We start from the raw sequence: 18,909 nt of genomic DNA, 5'->3' as shown, positions 1-18,909 counted from the left end.
AACTCCTCTAATTATGTAGCAATAAACAAGCACCATTTTCTGTTTGACGGGATGAATGAGGCTCTTCGCATTGAGGGAGAGAATGTTATCATTCAGTGTGAGGCAAGTAAACGTGTTGACCTGGTGGCCAATTTTCAGTGTAACATATCAGAAGTATTTGGGTCTCAAGAGAAAATGGATCCTTCAAGATGGCCTAGCTTGTGAGGCACATGTAACAATTCCCAGTATTAACCAAAAGAAATAGAGGAATATGTTTAAAGGCAGAGCCCTATGACCTCATGATAGAAGTTGGAGTACTTACGAGGCTGTAGTGTTGATTTCTATAGTGTATGATTCACAGAAGGTGGCTTTACCGGTGGGCCACAGCAGAGGGTGTGCCATCTTGCTGAGACCTTGAGAGCCAGGTATGCAGTGAAGAATGTGAGAAATCCAGCCCCCTTTCATGTGTAGATGCAATACTGCACAAGAGAAAGCAGATGACATTAATGGTGTGAATTATGAAAAGTCTCTCACAATGTTAGTGAGAGCACAGTCCTACATGAGTGCTCTCAGTGCGTGGATTGAATAGGTGCCATTTCTCAGAGAGCCACACGTTTCTAGAATTTGGGAATTCACAATGGCACATACTGGCGAAGAGGGCACTTCTTCAATGAGTTAGCTCTATTCGGAGGGTTTGTGAGCCCTGTCAGTTTATTGGTTTGAGCGAGGTCATCTCTCATCTCTCTAAGCACAGTACACATCTTCAAAACGTCATTCGCTTCAGTCCATCCAGATAGAATTGGTGCTTCACAAATGAATCCGCGCAGTCTGGGTGAATTGCTAATCTGTTCCAGTGATTTTGTTTGGAGTTTCATCAATGTTCTGTGTTCGATGGAGTAGGTAGTATTTGAGCTAGACAGCTAAGCAGCCATCTTTCCTAAGATTCATGCACAATATATTTTCATCTTCAGTGACGGAAACTTCAAAGGGCGCTTAAGCTTTCTTGTCAGTAACATTTGGCAGAGCTACCCCTCCACCAAACTTTTACAATGAGAAGTCTAGAAGATGGGACTGGGACGAAACAGTCTCATCGCGGATTCAGAGGCAGTGGGTGAGTTACTTCCTCCCCTCCCCCCCCCCCAACTTAAACTCCTCAAACTGATGCTGGAGGGATTAAAGGATTGGTAGGGTCTCTGAGACCGTTGAACGGCACAGTAGGCCAAACTTACTGCCACTATAATGCTTAACTGGGGCGCTGTCCAGACCTATACCCCTAAGTGAGACCCCAGGAACAGATTGCTTCACTTTCTGGGTGCCCCCTCTTTCATAAGCTGCCACCCTCTAGGGTCCCCACATTGCAATTTACAGCTGCCAAAGGATAAACAGGCTACACTGCTATGGATTCTTCCCGAAGGAGCACCTGTCAAGGGCCCCTCCCAAGGCTTACCTTCTCCTTGGTGGGGTGTTCCTGCAGAGGCGACAAGAACCACCACCCCGTTTCCCGCCGTGCCCTAGTCGGGGTAGAGCACCGCTTAGGACAAGGGGGTACCCGGGGTAGAAGCCAGAGAGGCGCGGGTCCGGAGGACGCTGGACACCAGGCTGGTAAGGAAAGAAGGGAACACGATTACGTCCCTGTCCGCTCCTTCTCTTCCCTCCTCTGTGTCGTGCCCCCCCACTAACCACTGGGTTACCTGGTGCGATGTTGTGAGACCCTCCTCAAAAGTCTGGCTTCCAGTTCGCTGGTTCTGGACTACAGTGGCCGCAAAGTCTTGTAGCTCACCGATGGTGACAACCCCAAAAACAAAGAAACAAAGCCAGCGCTCCTGCGCAAATAATAAAGGTCCCTGGCATACCTGTCCGGTACTATCCTGTCAGGGAAGGTGAGAGGCCAAAATCAAGAGAACAAAACCAGCGCTCCTGCGCAAATAATAAGGGTCCCTGGCGTACCTGTCCGGTACTCTCCTGTTCAGGGAAAGAGTGCAGCCAAAATCAAGGAAATAAAACCAGCGCTCCTGCGCAAATAATAATGCTAGGTGAGTATCCCGCTCCACTGCACACTCCTTGGTCTGCAGTGGGATGACTGACTTAAGAAGTTTTGGAATGGCAGAGTCAGACGTCCACCTACCTCCGGTGCGTCCTCTGCTACTGCTGTACCTGTCCCTCTCAAAGTCCGCAGCAGCGTCCTTCTTCGGTGGTAGATCAGGAGCTCGTGAGCGGCGTCTTCTCCTTCCGCGGCTGAGGCGAGAATTCAAAGCGCTAAGCAGCCGGAGTTCCCGGCTGTTATGCGCGACCAACCGGAAGTGAGGATTTCGGCCTTCCGTTGTGGTCCCGCAAACACTAGACCGCTAACCTCTCCTCCACGGAAGCGGGCGGATCGGAATCATGACACACCCCTCTCGGACTCTAGCTAAGTAACAATCTCTCAACTGTTCCCACTTAGTGGGTGATTAACTGTGTACAGATTCTGTATATTTCTCTTTTGGCCATCCGGCTGACATAACAATGACTGTCCGCTCCCTGCACGGAGGGGCTCACACCTAGCCCTAGGTGTCCATCTGCTGTGCTCTTGCTGCATCCCATATATCTGACTCCAGACCTACTCATCGCCATTGGGAAGTCAGATCATAAGGCAAATTACTCTTTGAACATAGGTGTCAAACTGGGTCTCGCTTCAGGCCTGCCCCAACATCTCCAACTCAGGTGGAGCCCAATGATGATACCCTCAAACGCACAGATGGCTCTTACGAAAAATAGACTTGACAGACGCCTGAACTCTGCTAAAACCTAGAATCTTGAGATTGGAAGATGAGAACCCCATTGTCAAAGATTGTGTACCGGCTAGAGCGAGACCTTGCAACCTGAAATCTAGGTCGCACAAACAATGTGCGTATGCTTGGCCTCCAAGAGACTACTCAATGGGCAAGCTTGAACCTTTCGTTGAATCCCTTCTGGCTGAGGTCCTGGGCAGGGATAGCTTCTCTGAACCTTTGGTACTTGAGAGGGCGCACAGATTACAAGGTCCGTACTCGCAAGTAGGAACCCCTATCCCGTTTCCCCGGCCAAGTATTGCCTGATTGTTGTGTTGCTTCTGCCATGAGAATGGGTCACTTGTCTGACCTGATCTCGCTGTAGGCCTACATGAGGCCCGAAGAACATTCGTCAAAATGAAAAAGGTCCTTTAAGCTAAAAACATGAAATGTGGTATGCTTTTTAATCTACTGCGCCTTCATGTACCTCTGACTCACCCTGGTACTTGACTTCACAAACCCAAAAGAGCCACTGAAGTTTGCAAAAAGATGGAAAAACCCCACCCGAGGGATATATGTAACACCCCCTCCCATGCTATGGCGAACCGCATGATCATTAGTATGAGATGGAGCCCCTTCTAAGATGCCGCCTCGTATGACTCAATCTGAAATTGACCTACGGGCTGGACTATGAATCACACCATAACATCTTCTGCAGCGACTCTTCCTTTTGGGGTTGCTGCTCGGCATTCCTTCGGTAGACTTTGTAATCCTTCCTTATCTACTGTGGCAACCCCCTGCCATTATGATGCTCGCCACTCTCAGAATATCACCTACTGTCATTGTTAATTGAACTGAGGTACAGTGTGCTAGCTTTGAAATGGGGGATAGTTGCTCTAAACCCCCATATCTCTCAATGAGCAACATGCTTAATATTTTATTTTTGGGTTCAATGGTTATACTCTGACAGTTGGAAAATTCAGTGTTGGTGGGGGGAGGTGGGAATCTGGATGTTTCCATTTTGTTTCCTTTTGACAGATATACTCACCACACTCTTCTGTATGGCATACCTTAGTTGGTACATACTGATCCTAATTGACCACAACCTATAGAATCATAGGCAAGTTTAATGCATGTACATGGAATATCCGAGGCCTAGGCAATCCCAAAACTAAACGCCAAGTCTTGGCATACATGGACAGGCATAATGTGGGTATTGATTTTTTTATAGGAGACACACTTGAGTTTAACCGACAAGAACACATTTGCCCGGCCACGGTAACAGTCTGCTTATTATGCCTCGATGCAGTGCATACTCTAGGGATGGTGCTATATTTCTTAATAAATCCGTACATTTTCATATGATCTTCTGCCACAGCGACCGAGAGGGCAGATATTTGTACGTCGAGGGCACACCAAAGGGTACCTACATCACCTTGATTAATTCATATTTCCCCAATGTCGATAGTCCTGAATTCTTCGAAGATTTGCTGTCACTGTTAAAATGACGCTCTGCTTGCAATATTCTGTGTGGAAGTAATTTTAATCAGACACTAGGTCCCACAACTGACAGTACCAATCCTACACTAGTGAATCACCCAAAGGCTACTAGGTTGTTGAGGCATATCATTCAAATGGACATGCTATGCTGCAAGATGTGTGGAGGACCACAATTTGGGGGTGGGGGGGAGGAGAGTGTATATTCGTACTACTCCCCATTACATGCTATACATTCCGATGTAGATTTCTGGCCCTCTTCCGTGGAAGTACTATCATGGATTACACGAATCAGGCACTTGCCCTCACCCTGGTTGACCTTTCCTCCATAATGTGTGCTTGGCCTCCCAGGAGACCCTCATGGTTACTGTCCTTGGCATTTTCTTAATGGACACAGCTAATCCGCATAGAAAACGAAATCACGCAAATGGAGAAAATATACGCGTTAATTCATCACCCTCACATACTCTCCACACTTGGTGACGCTACACGAGAGTGTGGAGACCTCCTAGACAGTGCGACACAATTATTAGCTAGTGACGCTGAAACCAGGAAATATAGGGAGAGCGATCAGCCAAGTACAAACAACCCTTGAATGGTGAGAAAAACACATTCCACTGACACTCTATACTGCCTTAAATTAGACACCGGGGACGTAATTGGCAATCAGACTGCCATTCTACACGAATTCCAGTCAAACTGCTCAAACCTGTATGCTAGCAAAACACTCACCACAGACTCCGAAATACACCACTACAGAGACAACATTGGTCTAGCTTGGATAGAGGGCTGCTGCAGCGAGTTCCTACCCGAGCCCATTGCTTCACAAGAAATAATCGAGACCATTTACGGGCTGGCAGGGGGAGAGGTCTCCAGGCAGTCGCGGCCTCACAGACGAATTTTACAAAGCATTCATGCTCTTGTTGACACGGTGATTAGCTGCCTTCTGCCAAGAGCCTGTGAAGTCTGAACTCCGCCCCCCCCCCCCCCCCCCCCCTTCACTAGAGAGGCAGTCATTACAGCTCCATTACAGCTCTCTTGAAGCCAGGTAAAGATGGACTGCGCTTTCAATCTTAGGTCGTTGTCCCCCAAAACTTTAAACAAGATACTGGCGCATGTTATAGCAAACAGACTGGCGCCACTGATGTCCCGCCTGATCCTACCAGAGCATTCAGGTTTCGTCCGAGGCAGGGATATGTCTAGCAACCTATGGACCTTTTTCATGGCCATACCTCAAATTAGACATAAATGCCATATCTGTGCTTCTGAATGCCGAAAAGGCATTTGATTCTTTTAAATGCCTTTTCTATGTGCAGTGCTACGAAAGATTGGCCTCCCATTTAAAATGAGGAATCTTATTAAGTTGCTGTACACTGGCCCAAATCTGCTTCAATGGTTGTGTCCTGGATCCATTTCCGATCTGTAGGCGAACACGGCGGGGATGCACCCCCACCCCCACTGTTTGTCTTGGCTCTCAATGGCGACCAGGCTCCTCAATGAACATTCACATAGAAGACTGACATTCCCAATGAGTACATTTTGTTGTCACTGTATGCTGACGACATTGTTATTTGTTAAAGACCCAGATACACATCTTGCAGCACGCATGGCTGAAATAATACAATACGCAGCTATATCAGAGATGCGTTACTAACCAGACTAATCTGGGCAGTGTGCGACCTGAGTCTTCAATAAGAAACACTAGCATTACCCTTCGACCTGGGTGAATTCACTGTCCCTGATATGGAGAAATAGGTCCATGCAGCACAATTGCACTATATTGCGTTGTGGTGCTCCGTATACTCTTATAGAACTAGACTGAGTGCCTACCAGAGGACTCCACACCACTGTGGCCACGAAACCACTGAAACAGGTACATACCATACAAACGGTCCGCTGCCCGCTCTGGCATATGGCCACTCATGTCGGACTCGTACACCGTGCTCACTGCATATTCCCTTTTTGTACAATCCTTCACTGCCCCTTGACACTAGAGAAGGGTTTAATGAGCAGACTGTAAGATGCTGGACTACTTTGATGGAGCAACTCGTTATCGACAGGAGGTTCTTCACTCTCAACCAATTTAGAGGGGATCGGACTCTTACACCCCTGGATATATTTGACAATATGCACTTCAACCATGCAGTAAATACAGCATGGGCAGTCTTTCTGGACAAACCCTTGGAGTTTCCCCCTTCAAGTAGGTCGCTCCAGTAACATTATATGCTTGCAATACAAAATCATGTCTCTATTTTATCACATTACTTTGTGCGCCATGATATGAGCTGCTTCCTTCTTACTTTGTTTTCCCTTCCTTCAGGAGCTGATGCAGCAGAATGAAATTGGTTATGTGGTAAATGCCAGCAACACTTGCCCAAAGCCAGACTTTATTCCAGAATCTCATTTCTTGCGTGTGCCTGTGAATGATAGCTTCTGTGAGAAGATCCTGCCATGGCTGGACAGATCTGTGGACTTCATAGGTAAGAACATTTCATACAGTAACTGAGTTTAAAACAAATTGATTCTGCATACTGGGCATAATTGAGATTATTTTCTTAAGCAGGCATAATTTTATCGGGCTATGTGATGCCTATGCATGGATTGGTATCACCCCATAAACAAAAGCCTTTGAACCTTCTCCCTGGTCAGAGATTCCCTCAGGTGTCTTTGTGAATGGCAGATATGTAGCAAACAGAGAGAACCTCAACCCTTTGCAACACTGGGGATCCCCTCTTGTGGTAGAGATCCTCACACCCTTCTGTACCTGGGCATCACCTGTTTTATAAACACATCTGTGTTTGCATCACTGATGATAAACCTAAACCTAATAACAAAACCACTTAATTATTTGCACATGTGCATAGGCTATGTGAAACCACAGAATGGACTAACCCCAGCTTCCCCATCCCAGAGCAGAGACCTGCACACCAATGCATGCAAATGTCACCTTTTTAGGTCGAAGTCTACCAGATCAAGCCGCTGTCTTGTTTGCTAAAGTCATCTTGGGGACATTCAGAAACTGACCTAAGAATGCTTTTCGCCCGTTGCTTACCATTGGCTTTGTAGCTCACATTTTCTGTCTTTCTATTTGCTGGCTTTATTTGTTTTAGGCTGACCAGCTTGAGTTTGTCCCTTCAGGTGCCCAAACCTTATTTAATGTAGTCTTCGACAAACTCGCTTTCCGTAAAGAGGCCTTTAAATCTTGCTCTTATCTAGTCACTTTTGCTGTGCAATCAAAGACAGAGGTCAAATGTCAAGCTCTCTATTCCAAGGAAAATTGGTGTTTACTTTCTTTCTCGGACTTCAAAGTGAGAGAATGTATGAGACAATCCTGCTGAGTAAGAGGAGGGAGTGTAGGATGTTTTTATTTTTTGTAGCCTGCATCAAAAAAATTAATTGTGCTGATGTTTATGAATATATCAGAATAAGTACAAATGAAGCACTTGTTTTTTGTAATTCTTAAGTGTGGTGAAAACCAATACTTGAATACGATCAAAACACATCAATATACTAGGTGATGACATTTGCACACATTATGGTTTGTGTGCAGTACAACCGTATTTCAGTGCAAATGGAATGTTCGTTTCAATTGAAAATGTGTTGTGTGTAATGGCAGTGCCCTACCACACCATGCATACTCCACACTGCATCACTCCGCTCTATGCCCTTCCACTCTATGCCACGCCACCCCATTCTACAACACTCCAATCTACGACATGCCACTCCACTCTTCGGCACGTGACTAGACTCCACGCCACTCCAATCTGCGCCACTCACTCCACAACACGCCAATCTACTCTGCACCCCTCCACTCCACTCCACACCATTTAACCCAGCCCACTTCAGTCTATCCCACTCCACTCCAATGTACCCCAATCTACCCCACTCTACTTCGGTACAATCTACTATACTCACCCTACCCCACCCCAGTCTACCCCACTTCATTCTACCCCACTTTACCCCACTCCACTCCACCCACTCCAATCTACCTGATTTCAATCCACTCAAAACTACTTCAATCCATTCTACCTCACTGCAATCTACCCCTCGCCAGTCTACCCCACTCCACTCCAATCTACCCCACTCCACCCAATCAAACCCAGTCAACCTAATCTACCTTTCTCCCCAATCTACTGTGTTCTACTCAAATCTACCTCACTCTGCTTCAATCTACCCCACTTCAGTCTAGCCAAACCCACCCCGCTCCAATGTTTCTCAATCCAACCCATTGCACTCCAATCTACCCCACTCCAATCTGCACCAGTCCAATTCACTCCACTCCTAACTCCAGTGAAATCTATCCAACTCCTCTCCACTCTAATCTATCCTACTCTAGCACAATCTATCCCACTCTAGTCTACCACACTCACATCTTTTACACTCCAGTCTACCTCACTCCACTTCAATCTACGCCAATCCACCCCACTCAAATTTACCCCCACTCCACTCTACCCCAACTCCACTCCAGTCTACCCCACTCTACCCCACCACACTCCACTTCAACCAATATACTCCAATCTACCCTAATCCACCTCTATCTACCCCACTCCAGTCTTCTAACCCACTCCACTCTACCCTACTCCTGTAACGCCCTGAACGTCTCAGGATCGTTTAACAGACACGATAATGAGAACGCAACCACTTGTGAAGGTTTTGTTATTTTAATGAAGGTGTTGGAAACAGCCCCACTCCCACTCCGCAGGGTGGTGGTGGACCTTCCCAACACAATGGGGTAGCTTGGCTCGAGTGGTCAGGAAACAGGCGCAGTGCTAAGCATACAATATACCCATACAATAACCATGCGTGCATCCGTTCCAAAAACGACTCTACACCGTAAAAATTATGAAAATATTCTTTCTTTATCTTTTTCTCTTAGTTGCTGATTGGAAAAATAAATAGGTCAATCACAATATACAAGTTTCAATTAGTGCAGGTCAAATAAATATTGGCTGTTTGATGAAATAAATAGGGGTGATCATAAATAACAGGGCATAAATACAAGTGCAATATATACAGACAATTAAATACTTTGAGGCAATAAATACTGTATCAATAAATATTGTACACCAACAAGTCCTGTGGACCTATAAATATAGTGCAGCAATAAATAGGTAAAAACTCAATAAATACAGTATCCCCAATAAGTAATTAAAAGTATACAGCACCCCTCATATAATCAGATGACACTTCACTTCTTAAGGGCTGATTTGGCCCAGGCACAGCTTGTAGGGTTGTGGAAGGCTTGAGGGGGGAGGCTACTCCCTGGCTGGGACAAGGCTGAGGCCTAAACTGAGGTAGATCAAAGGGGGGAATACCAATGCCCTGGCTTCCCGTCTCCACACAACCTCTCTAGGTCAGTCCCAGTTCACCCCAGGCACAGTCAGGTGGGTTTCAGCACCTCCCTAGCCCCTTAGAGTAGTCTCTCAGGTCTCCACAGGGCCTTAGGCGCCCTCTACTCCACTTACTGCCCTTTTTCTGATGTTCCGACGCCGCTGGAGTCGTGTCGACGCCGTGAGGCGGTTCCGGTTCGGTCTCGGCGGCCTCGGCACAATGTCAGTTCTTTGTCGACGCCGGAAGGCGGTTCCGGTCCGATGTCGGCGGCCTCGGTTCGATCTCTACCTCCGATTCGACGGCGTCGGGCAGTCTCTTCACGATGTCGACTTCGGGCGGCTCCGGTCCGATGGCGCTCTCGGCTCCGATGACGTCGGCCGGCCTGGCCTCGATGTCGACTTCCGGCGACTCCGGGGTGCGATCCTCACCCCCGACCTCCGGTGCTCCTCCTCTCAGGTTCCGGGCGACTCCGGAGTGCGATCCTCACTCCCGACCTCCGGTGCTCCTCTACCTCGGTCTCCGACGACTCCGGAGGGCGGACTTCACTCCTCCGATGACGCCGCTCGCTCGACCTCGGTTCACTTCCTCCTCGACCTCTGGTATTCCTCTCGACCCCCGTCGGCGCCCTCTCACGACCTCAGGCGGCTCCGGGTACGACGTCTGCTACTTCAGTCAGCGCCGCTTCTCCACCTCGGGCTCCAGGTCTTCAGGCTACTCGACGCCGGACTCCAGGGAAACCAGTTCTCAGGTCAGAATCTTGCTGTTTTCTTGGTTCTAAGGCCTGTTCCTGCTGTCCAGGTCCTTAGGATGGTTTTCTTCTGTCTTCTTCCCACACAGGGCTATAGGCTGGGATCCATCAGTAGGGACAAGTATCAAGGGTGGGTTTATGGACCCCACTCCAGGCACAAGTTTCCACCCCTGCTGCTTCACTCCTTCCTCCTTCACTGTTGTGCTCCTCTCTCTTCACCAGTCAGGTGCCAACTGCCAGCTCCAACTGCCAACTGCCTCTCTTATCCTCCCAACATTCTAAACGGTCTCCAACTGTCACAGAGTTCTGGAATCTCCTGGAATGTTCTGGAAGGTGCTGGTAGGTTCCAGTGGATGCTGGTGATGTCACAGGTGGCCACCATCTTGCGCTCCAGGCCCTCAGACAGAAGTTTCAGGGGTAGCTAAAATGGCTCCCTGAATCTGCAGCAACACGAAAAAAAATCTGGTGGTTCCCAAAAAGGAAAAATTCAAACAGGGTTTGAGGCAAAAGTGGGACAAAATAAATAATGATGAGGAGGGACCACCCAAAGGGCTGACAGGTCTAACACGCGTCCCCCCCCAGCTGAAAGTGGGGAGAGCTACCCAACCCCTTGGGAGTTCTCATCACTAAGGCGGAAATACCTTGAGAGACCGTCTGCATTGGCGTGGTCCACTCCAGGCCGATGTTCCACCTGAAAGTCCATCCCCTGTAGGGAAATAGACCACCTCAACAACTTGGGATTCTCCCCCTTCATCTGCATCAGCCAACGAAGGGGTCGGTGGTCGGTCTGAACTAGGAAGTGCGATCCAAACAGGTATGGCCGCAACTTCTTCAGAGCCCATACCACTGCAAAGGCTTCACGCTCTATTGCACTCCACTTCTGTTCCCTGGGAAGTAGTCTCCGGGATAGGAAGACCACGGGTTGATCCAGACCCTCTTCGTTGAGTTGCGATAACACTGCCCCAATGCCATGTTCTGATGCATCTGTCTGGACAATGAACTCCTTGGAAAAGTCTGGGGCCCTTAAGACCGGGGCCTCGCACATGGCTTTCTTCAATCTCTCAAAGGCTTGCTGACAAGCCTCCGTCCAGACTACCCGTCGAGGTTGTTTCTTGGACGTGAGCTCCGTGAGAGGGGCTACGATGGTACCGTACCCCTTCACGAAGCGGCGATAGTATCCCGTGAGGCCCAAAAATGCTCGGACCTCAGTCTGTGTCTTGGGGGGTTCCCAGGCCATGATGGCCTCGATCTTCGCCTGGAGGGGTTGCACCGTTCCCCTACCCACCAAGTGTCCAAGGTACACTACCGACCCCTGCCCGATCTGGCACTTGCTGGCCTTGATCGTCAATCCAGCTTGTCTCAGGGCCTGGAGAACAGCTTGCAGGTGACGCAAGTGATCCTCCCAGCTGTTACTGAAGACGGCTATGTCATCCAGATAAGCAGCAGAGAAACTCTCCATTCCGGTGAGGATCTGGTTTACCAGGCGCTGAAACGTGGCAGGTGCGTTCTTGAGCCCAAAGGGCATCACACAACTGGTAGTGGCCATTGGGCGTGGAGAAGGCTGACCTTTCCCTTGCTCCATCAGTCAACGAGATCTGCCAGTACCCTGAAGTAAGGTCAAAGGTACTTAGATATTGGGCAGCTCCCAGCCGGTCAATCAATTCATCCGCCCTAGGGATCGGATGTGCATCAGTCTTTGTCACTGAATTCAGTCCCCGGTAGTCCACACAGAACCTCAGTTCTGGTTGGGCACCCGGTGGTGCAGCTTTCGGTACTAACACCACCGGACTAGACCAGGGGCTGCTAGAAGGTTCAATCACTCCTAGCTCCAGCATCTTAGTGACTTCACTATGAATGCTGGCCTTCACCTTGTCTGACATCCGGTAGATCTTGGACTTCACAGGTGGGCTGTCCCCTGTGTCCACGTCATGGACGCACAGGTGAGTCCTACCCGGGACAAGGGAGAACAACGAAGAGTACTGCCCCAGGACCTGGCGACAGTCCTCCTGCTGTTCAGGAGTTAGAGATGGGGAGAGAATCACTCCCTCCACCGACCCATCCTTTTCTTGAGACGCAAACAGATCAGGGAGAGGCTCGCTTTCCACGTCCTCTCCTCCGTCAGTCACCATCATCAAGATGACTTCGGGCCTCTCGTGGTGGGGTTTGAGGCGGTTGGCATGCAGCACCCGCAGGGGCTGACGAGGGGTCTTCAGGTCCACCAAGTAGGTAGCCTTACCCTTCTTCTCCAACACCTCAAAGGGTCCTGACCAGCGATCCTGGAGGGCACTAAGCTCTCCGGGTTCGATCACCCACACCTTCTGGCCAGGCTCCAACTCCACCGGGTGAGCGTTGTGGTCATACCACGCCTTCATTACTGCTTGGCTGGCTTCCAGGTTGTCAGAAGCTTGCTTCCACAACTTAGCCATTTGGCTCCGGAAGGCCAGCATGTAGCTCACCACATCCTGGGGGAGCTTTCTGGGAGTTCTTTCCCATCCGTCTCTCACCAGGTTAAGAGGTCCACGTACAGGGTGCCCATACAGAAGCTCGAAGGGGCTGAAGCCCACTCCCTTCTGTGGCACTTCCCTGTAAGAAAAAAGTAAACAGGGTAGGAGGACGTCCCATTTCCTCCGCAGGCTTTCAGGCAGACTTCTGATCATGCCCTTCAAGGTTTTGTTAAACCTCTCCACCAGACCATTGGTCTGGGGGTGGTAAGGAGTGGTGAACCGGTATGTCACTCCACACTCCTTCCACATTGCCCGCATATACGCTGACATGAAGTTGGTCCCCCTGTCGGACACAACTTCCTTGGGAAAACCCACTCGGGTAAAGATTCCCATCAGGGCCCTAGCCACAACAGGTGCTGTTATGGTCCTCAGAGGTATTGCCTCTGGGTACCGTGTGGCATGATCCACCAGGACTAGGATAAACCTGTGACCAGCTGATGTTGGTGGATCTAACGGACCCACAATGTCGATGCCCACCCTTTCAAAGGGGGTGCTAACGACAGGAAGTGGTTCCAGGGGAGCTTTCAGCTTCACCCCTGTTTTCCCACTGGCTTGGCAAGACACACATGTCCGGCAGTAGGTATCGGACGACACTTTCATCTGAGGCCAATAAAAGTGTGGGACAAGACGGGCGAAGGTCTTGTCTTGCCCCAGGTGTCCTGCCAAGGGGATCTCGTGAGCCAACTCTAAAAGGAAGGCTCGATAACGTTGAGGAACTACCAAGGCTCGTGACGATCCATGTAGGGGTGCCTTGGGTTCACTGTAGAGGAGGCCATCCTCCCAGTAAACACTGTAGTTCCCTTCAACGTTCCCTGCTGCCTGGGCTTCGGCCTGTCGCCTCAGCCCCTCAAGGGTAGGGCACTCCCTCTGGCCCTGGCAGAATTCCTCCCTGGACGGGCCTCCCTCCACGTGCCACTCGGCCGGGATGGGTAGGTCCTCCAGGTTGGTAACGTCCCCCTCCGCAGACTCCTGGTCCACCACCTCCGGTGGCCTATCCGTCCTACGGGGTGGAGACGCCGAGGCAGGCTCCTCCTGTCCTCGGTTCTTCCCTTGACTGGCAGCCGGCTGGGCCTTTGTTCCAGGCTCCAGCCGAAATGAACTCCCTCTTCGGGTAGTCACGGACCTTGTGCTAACACAGGCCCAGTCAGGTGTACCCAGCATCTCGGTGTGAGTCCGGTATTCCACCTCCTTCCAAGCGTTGTGCTCCATGTCATTGCCCAGCAGACAATCGACTGGCACGGCAGGGCTTACGGCAACTCGAAGTGAACCTGCAACCCCCCCCCATTCAAAGGGAACCTCGGCCACTGGATAGTGACCTGTTCTGCCGTCAGCCATCGCGGCTGGGTGGAGTACATCGGGAATTACCTGTTCTGGAGACACCAGCTGGCTACGCACCATAGTCATACTGGCTCCTGTGTCTCTCAGAGCCTCCCCTCTTTGGCCGTTGATGGTGATCCACTGCCCATACTTCGCGGTATTTGCGGGCACCTGGATCTTAGGAACCATCTCCCGTTCTCCCAGGGACACTAAAGTGACACCCGCCCACTCCCTTCCCTTAGTTAAGGGCATCTCCTCCCCGAGCACTGCACTAGCTACTCCGGGGGTCTTTCCTCCAGTGGGAGGGGGTGATCGTTTCTGACACTTCGGATCTCCTTTATAGTGTCCAACGCCACCGCACTCGTAGCAATGGACAACCCTTGGCTGCTGACTCTGGCCAGGATTAGGGTTTCTGGGTGGGTTAGCCTTAGAGGTGAATCCTGTTCCCTTCCCTTGGAAGTTATTTTGGGGGCCTTTGGAGAACTCCTTTTTCTTTTCCCCTCCTTCTTTCTTCTGGGGGGCGCCCTGTCCGGCCTTTTGAGTATCCCCTCCAGTCCCCCTTGTGGACACCCGGGTACTAGCCCAAATGTCCGCCTCCTCAGCAAGCTTCCGGGGGCTGGTCAGCTTGCTATCCACCAGGTGTTGCCGCAGTTCAGGGAAACATTTCTCGAGTAGGTGTTCCTTCAGTACTAGGTCAAACAGCTCCTCGTAGTTCCTTACTTCACTGCCCTGAATCCAACCTTCCAGTGCCTTCTTTGCATAGTCCAGGAAGTCCACCCAATTCTGTGTGCCCAGCTTGTGACTACCCCTGAACTTCTGTCTGTACTTTTCAGGTGTTAGTCCAAACTTTCTGATGAGCGCCAGTTTCATGGTGGGGTAGTGGGTCTGCTCATCCTCTTCGAGGGCCAATAAAGCATCCCTACCAGCTGGAGGCATGTACTTATACAATCCCCCTCCCCAGTACTTCACTGGAACCCCATGGGCCCTCAACGAGACCTCATAGGCTGCTAGCCACTTGGCGATGTCGTCACCCGCCCCATAGCTAGCTACTATGTCCTTTGGCAGGTAAGGTTTGGATTCCCTGGTGACCTCTTGGTTTTGGCTGCCACCATTAGGAACAGGTTGTGCCCCTATTCTTAGGATCTGAAGCTCTATCTCTTTCAGTCTTATCTCATGAGCCATCCTCTCTTTCTCCGTCTCATGAGCCAACCTCTGTTCCTCCTTCTCCTTCTCCAGCTTTGCTAAATCCCATGTGAGCTGTCTTTTCTCTCTCCGATCTGCTAACTCCACGCTGGATAAGCCCCCACTAGAGACAGTGCTGCCCTTCCTAGAAAGTGTCCTGGGCCCTGCTGACAGGTTCCCCACCTCAGGTTGGTACATCTCAGCCCCCTCGGGGTTAGGCTCTCCATCCCTGTCTTCCTCCTCAGCCTTGCTTTCTCGGCGTGCCTCCCCCCAAGCCATTAAGCTGGTTTGGAGTGCACCCTTCTTTGCTCCTGGGGGACAGTACACCCCCTCCCGCTGGCAAAACTCCCTGAGTTGGGCCACAGTGTACGTTTCTAAATCTTCCAGTACAAACTCCATCTTGCCCACTCAGGTTAGAGGACAGGTTTTGTGCAGTAACAATGCAGGGGGGTACCTTTAGTAATACCTCCTCCCACCACCAGAGTAAATTTGGAAAAACAAAAACCCACAATTTGGAAGGCCGCTGTGAGAAAACTCCCGGTGTAGGCCTATGGACTACCCACAGTTATTGTTGAGTATATGTAGGCACAGCTCTATCCCACCACTGAACACCAATTTATGTTGGAAACAGCCCCACTCCCACTCCGCAGGGTGGTGGTGGACCTTCCCAACACAATGGGGTAGCTTGGCTCGAGTGGTCAGGAAACAGGCGCAGTGCTAAGCATACAATATACCCATACAATAACCATGCGTGCATCCGTTCCAAAAACGACTCTACACCGTAAAAATTATGAAAATATTCTTTCTTTATCTTTTTCTCTTAGTTGCTGATTGGAAAAATAAATAGGTCAATCACAATATACAAGTTTCAATTAGTGCAGGTCAAATAAATATTGGCTGTTTGATGAAATAAATAGGGGTGATCATAAATAACAGGGCATAAATACAAGTGCAATATATACAGACAATTAAATACTTTGAGGCAATAAATACTGTATCAATAAATATTGTACACCAACAAGTCCTGTGGACCTATAAATATAGTGCAGCAATAAATAGGTAAAAACTCAATAAATACAGTATCCCCAATAAGTAATTAAAAGTATACAGCACCCCTCATATAATCAGATGACACTTCACTTCTTAAGGGCTGATTTGGCCCAGGCACAGCTTGTAGGGTTGTGGAAGGCTTGAGGGGGGAGGCTACTCCCTGGCTGGGACAAGGCTGAGGCCTAAACTGAGGTAGATCAAAGGGGGGAATACCAATGCCCTGGCTTCCCGTCTCCACACAACCTCTCTAGGTCAGTCCCAGTTCACCCCAGGCACAGTCAGGTGGGTTTCAGCACCTCCCTAGCCCCTTAGAGTAGTCTCTCAGGTCTCCACAGGGCCTTAGGCGCCCTCTACTCCACTTACTGCCCTTTTTCTGATGTTCCGACGCCGCTGGAGTCGTGTCGACGCCGTGAGGCGGTTCCGGTTCGGTCTCGGCGGCCTCGGCACAATGTCAGTTCTTTGTCGACGCCGGAAGGCGGTTCCGGTCCGATGTCGGCGGCCTCGGTTCGATCTCTACCTCCGATTCGACGGCGTCGGGCAGTCTCTTCACGATGTCGACTTCGGGCGGCTCCGGTCCGATGGCGCTCTCGGCTCCGATGACGTCGGCCGGCCTGGCCTCGATGTCGACTTCCGGCGACTCCGGGGTGCGATCCTCACCCCCGACCTCCGGTGCTCCTCCTCTCAGGTTCCGGGCGACTCCGGAGTGCGATCCTCACTCCCGACCTCCGGTGCTCCTCTACCTCGGTCTCCGACGACTCCGGAGGGCGGACTTCACTCCTCCGATGACGCCGCTCGCTCGACCTCGGTTCACTTCCTCCTCGACCTCTGGTATTCCTCTCGACCCCCGTCGGCGCCCTCTCACGACCTCAGGCGGCTCCGGGTACGACGTCTGCTACTTCAGTCAGCGCCGCTTCTCCACCTCGGGCTCCAGGTCTTCAGGCTACTCGACGCCGGACTCCAGGGAAACCAGTTCTCAGGTCAGAATCTTGCTGTTTTCTTGGTTCTAAGGCCTGTTCCTGCTGTCCAGGTCCTTAGGATGGTTTTCTTCTGTCTTCTTCCCACACAGGGCTATAGGCTGGGATCCATCAGTAGGGACAAGTATCAAGGGTGGGTTTATGGACCCCACTCCAGGCACAAGTTTCCACCCCTGCTGCTTCACTCCTTCCTCCTTCACTGTTGTGCTCCTCTCTCTTCACCAGTCAGGTGCCAACTGCCAGCTCCAACTGCCAACTGCCTCTCTTATCCTCCCAACATTCTAAACGGTCTCCAACTGTCACAGAGTTCTGGAATCTCCTGGAATGTTCTGGAAGGTGCTGGTAGGTTCCAGTGGATGCTGGTGATGTCACAGGTGGCCACCATCTTGCGCTCCAGGCCCTCAGACAGAAGTTTCAGGGGTAGCTAAAATGGCTCCCTGAATCTGCAGCAACACGAAAAAAAATCTGGTGGTTCCCAAAAAGGAAAAATTCAAACAGGGTTTGAGGCAAAAGTGGGACAAAATAAATAATGATGAGGAGGGACCACCCAAAGGGCTGACAGGTCTAACAGAAGGCAAAAATAATACAAGGAATAAACAAAGGTTATAGTCACTGGAATCCTCCAGGCTAAGTACGTTACCAGCCCACAGCACGGATGGTCCTAACCGTCCTCTGCATATACGCCGATCCCGGCGTATGCCAACAGAGTGCAGAAATGAAATGGCCGACAATGCCAATCGGTAGGCTGTGAGGGGCACGAAGAGTGTTGGGGAGAATCGAGGAGTCAGGGAAACACCCAGCCGGGGTCTCTACCTGAAGGGAGCAGCCGCTCAACCTCTTCCTCAGACTGCACCGGGACGCGGAGTCACCTCCTGGTGATGCGTCACCGATACCCCAATCACAAGCAAAGAAGACTGAACCGAGAGCAGCCGCTCGATCGATCCTGTGGACTTCCGAGTCTGTAACGCGGCAAACACCTCCTGGTGTGCGTTACAGCTGGCAGTCCCTGTATCTCTGGTCGGGCTGGGAGTTACGACTCCAACCAGCAAAAGCGCCACTGCGCTTTGACTCAGCCGAGTCAAAAAGCGAAGCTCAATGGTTATCCGGTAGAGCTTCCGGGTCCTTCACAGGTGACGATGGGGCAAGACACGGCCCAGGGAGTAACGACTCGACCTACCTCCGTTCTTGCCTTACTGGAGCACCACTCCGGAACACTGCTCTTCACTAAGCAGGTACGTCGGTTGTAAACACAATATCCGACAGCGTTGTACCTCCCGGTTCCTCCCTTTATAGGGCGTTGTTTTCCTTGAGTTATGTAACAGCTCTCCTGTTTACATAAGGGCGTGTTTTCGTTGAGTTATGTAACCGCTCTCCTGTTTACATAAGGGCGTGTTTTCCTTGAGTTATGTAACAGCTCTCCTGTTTTACATAAGGGCGTGTTTTCCTTGAGTTATGTAACAGCTCTCCTGTTTACATAACCTCTCAACCGCTAAGCATCCTGGGAGATGTAGTCCGTTTTCGCTGGTTACCGTTTTCCTCCCCTCGCATGACAGGAATTCTTGACAGTACATCCTCCCTCT

At 50.5% G+C, this 18,909-nt stretch overlaps 1 protein-coding gene across 5 annotated transcripts in view; it reads left to right on the top strand.

Annotated features, from left to right (window-relative positions):
* Nucleotides 1–18,909, top strand: part of DUSP16 (dual specificity phosphatase 16) — a 402,719-nt gene that overhangs the window by 339,895 nt on the left and 43,915 nt on the right. For all 5 annotated transcript variants that reach the window (XM_085652099.1, XM_085652100.1, XM_085652102.1 and 2 more), the window contains exon 5: nt 6,544–6,703. In XM_085652099.1, coding sequence (XP_085508225.1) covers nt 6,544–6,703 — 160 coding nt within the window. The remainder of the gene's footprint in view (nt 1–6,543; nt 6,704–18,909) is intronic.

The sequence above is a fragment of the Triturus cristatus genome, chromosome 4_1, assembly GCF_964204655.1.
Source record: "Triturus cristatus chromosome 4_1, aTriCri1.1, whole genome shotgun sequence".
In the NCBI taxonomy this organism is placed as follows: Eukaryota; Metazoa; Chordata; class Amphibia; order Caudata; family Salamandridae; genus Triturus; species Triturus cristatus.
The sequence above is the reverse complement of the archived record's forward strand: the minus strand, read 5'-3'. Positions and strand labels throughout refer to the sequence as shown.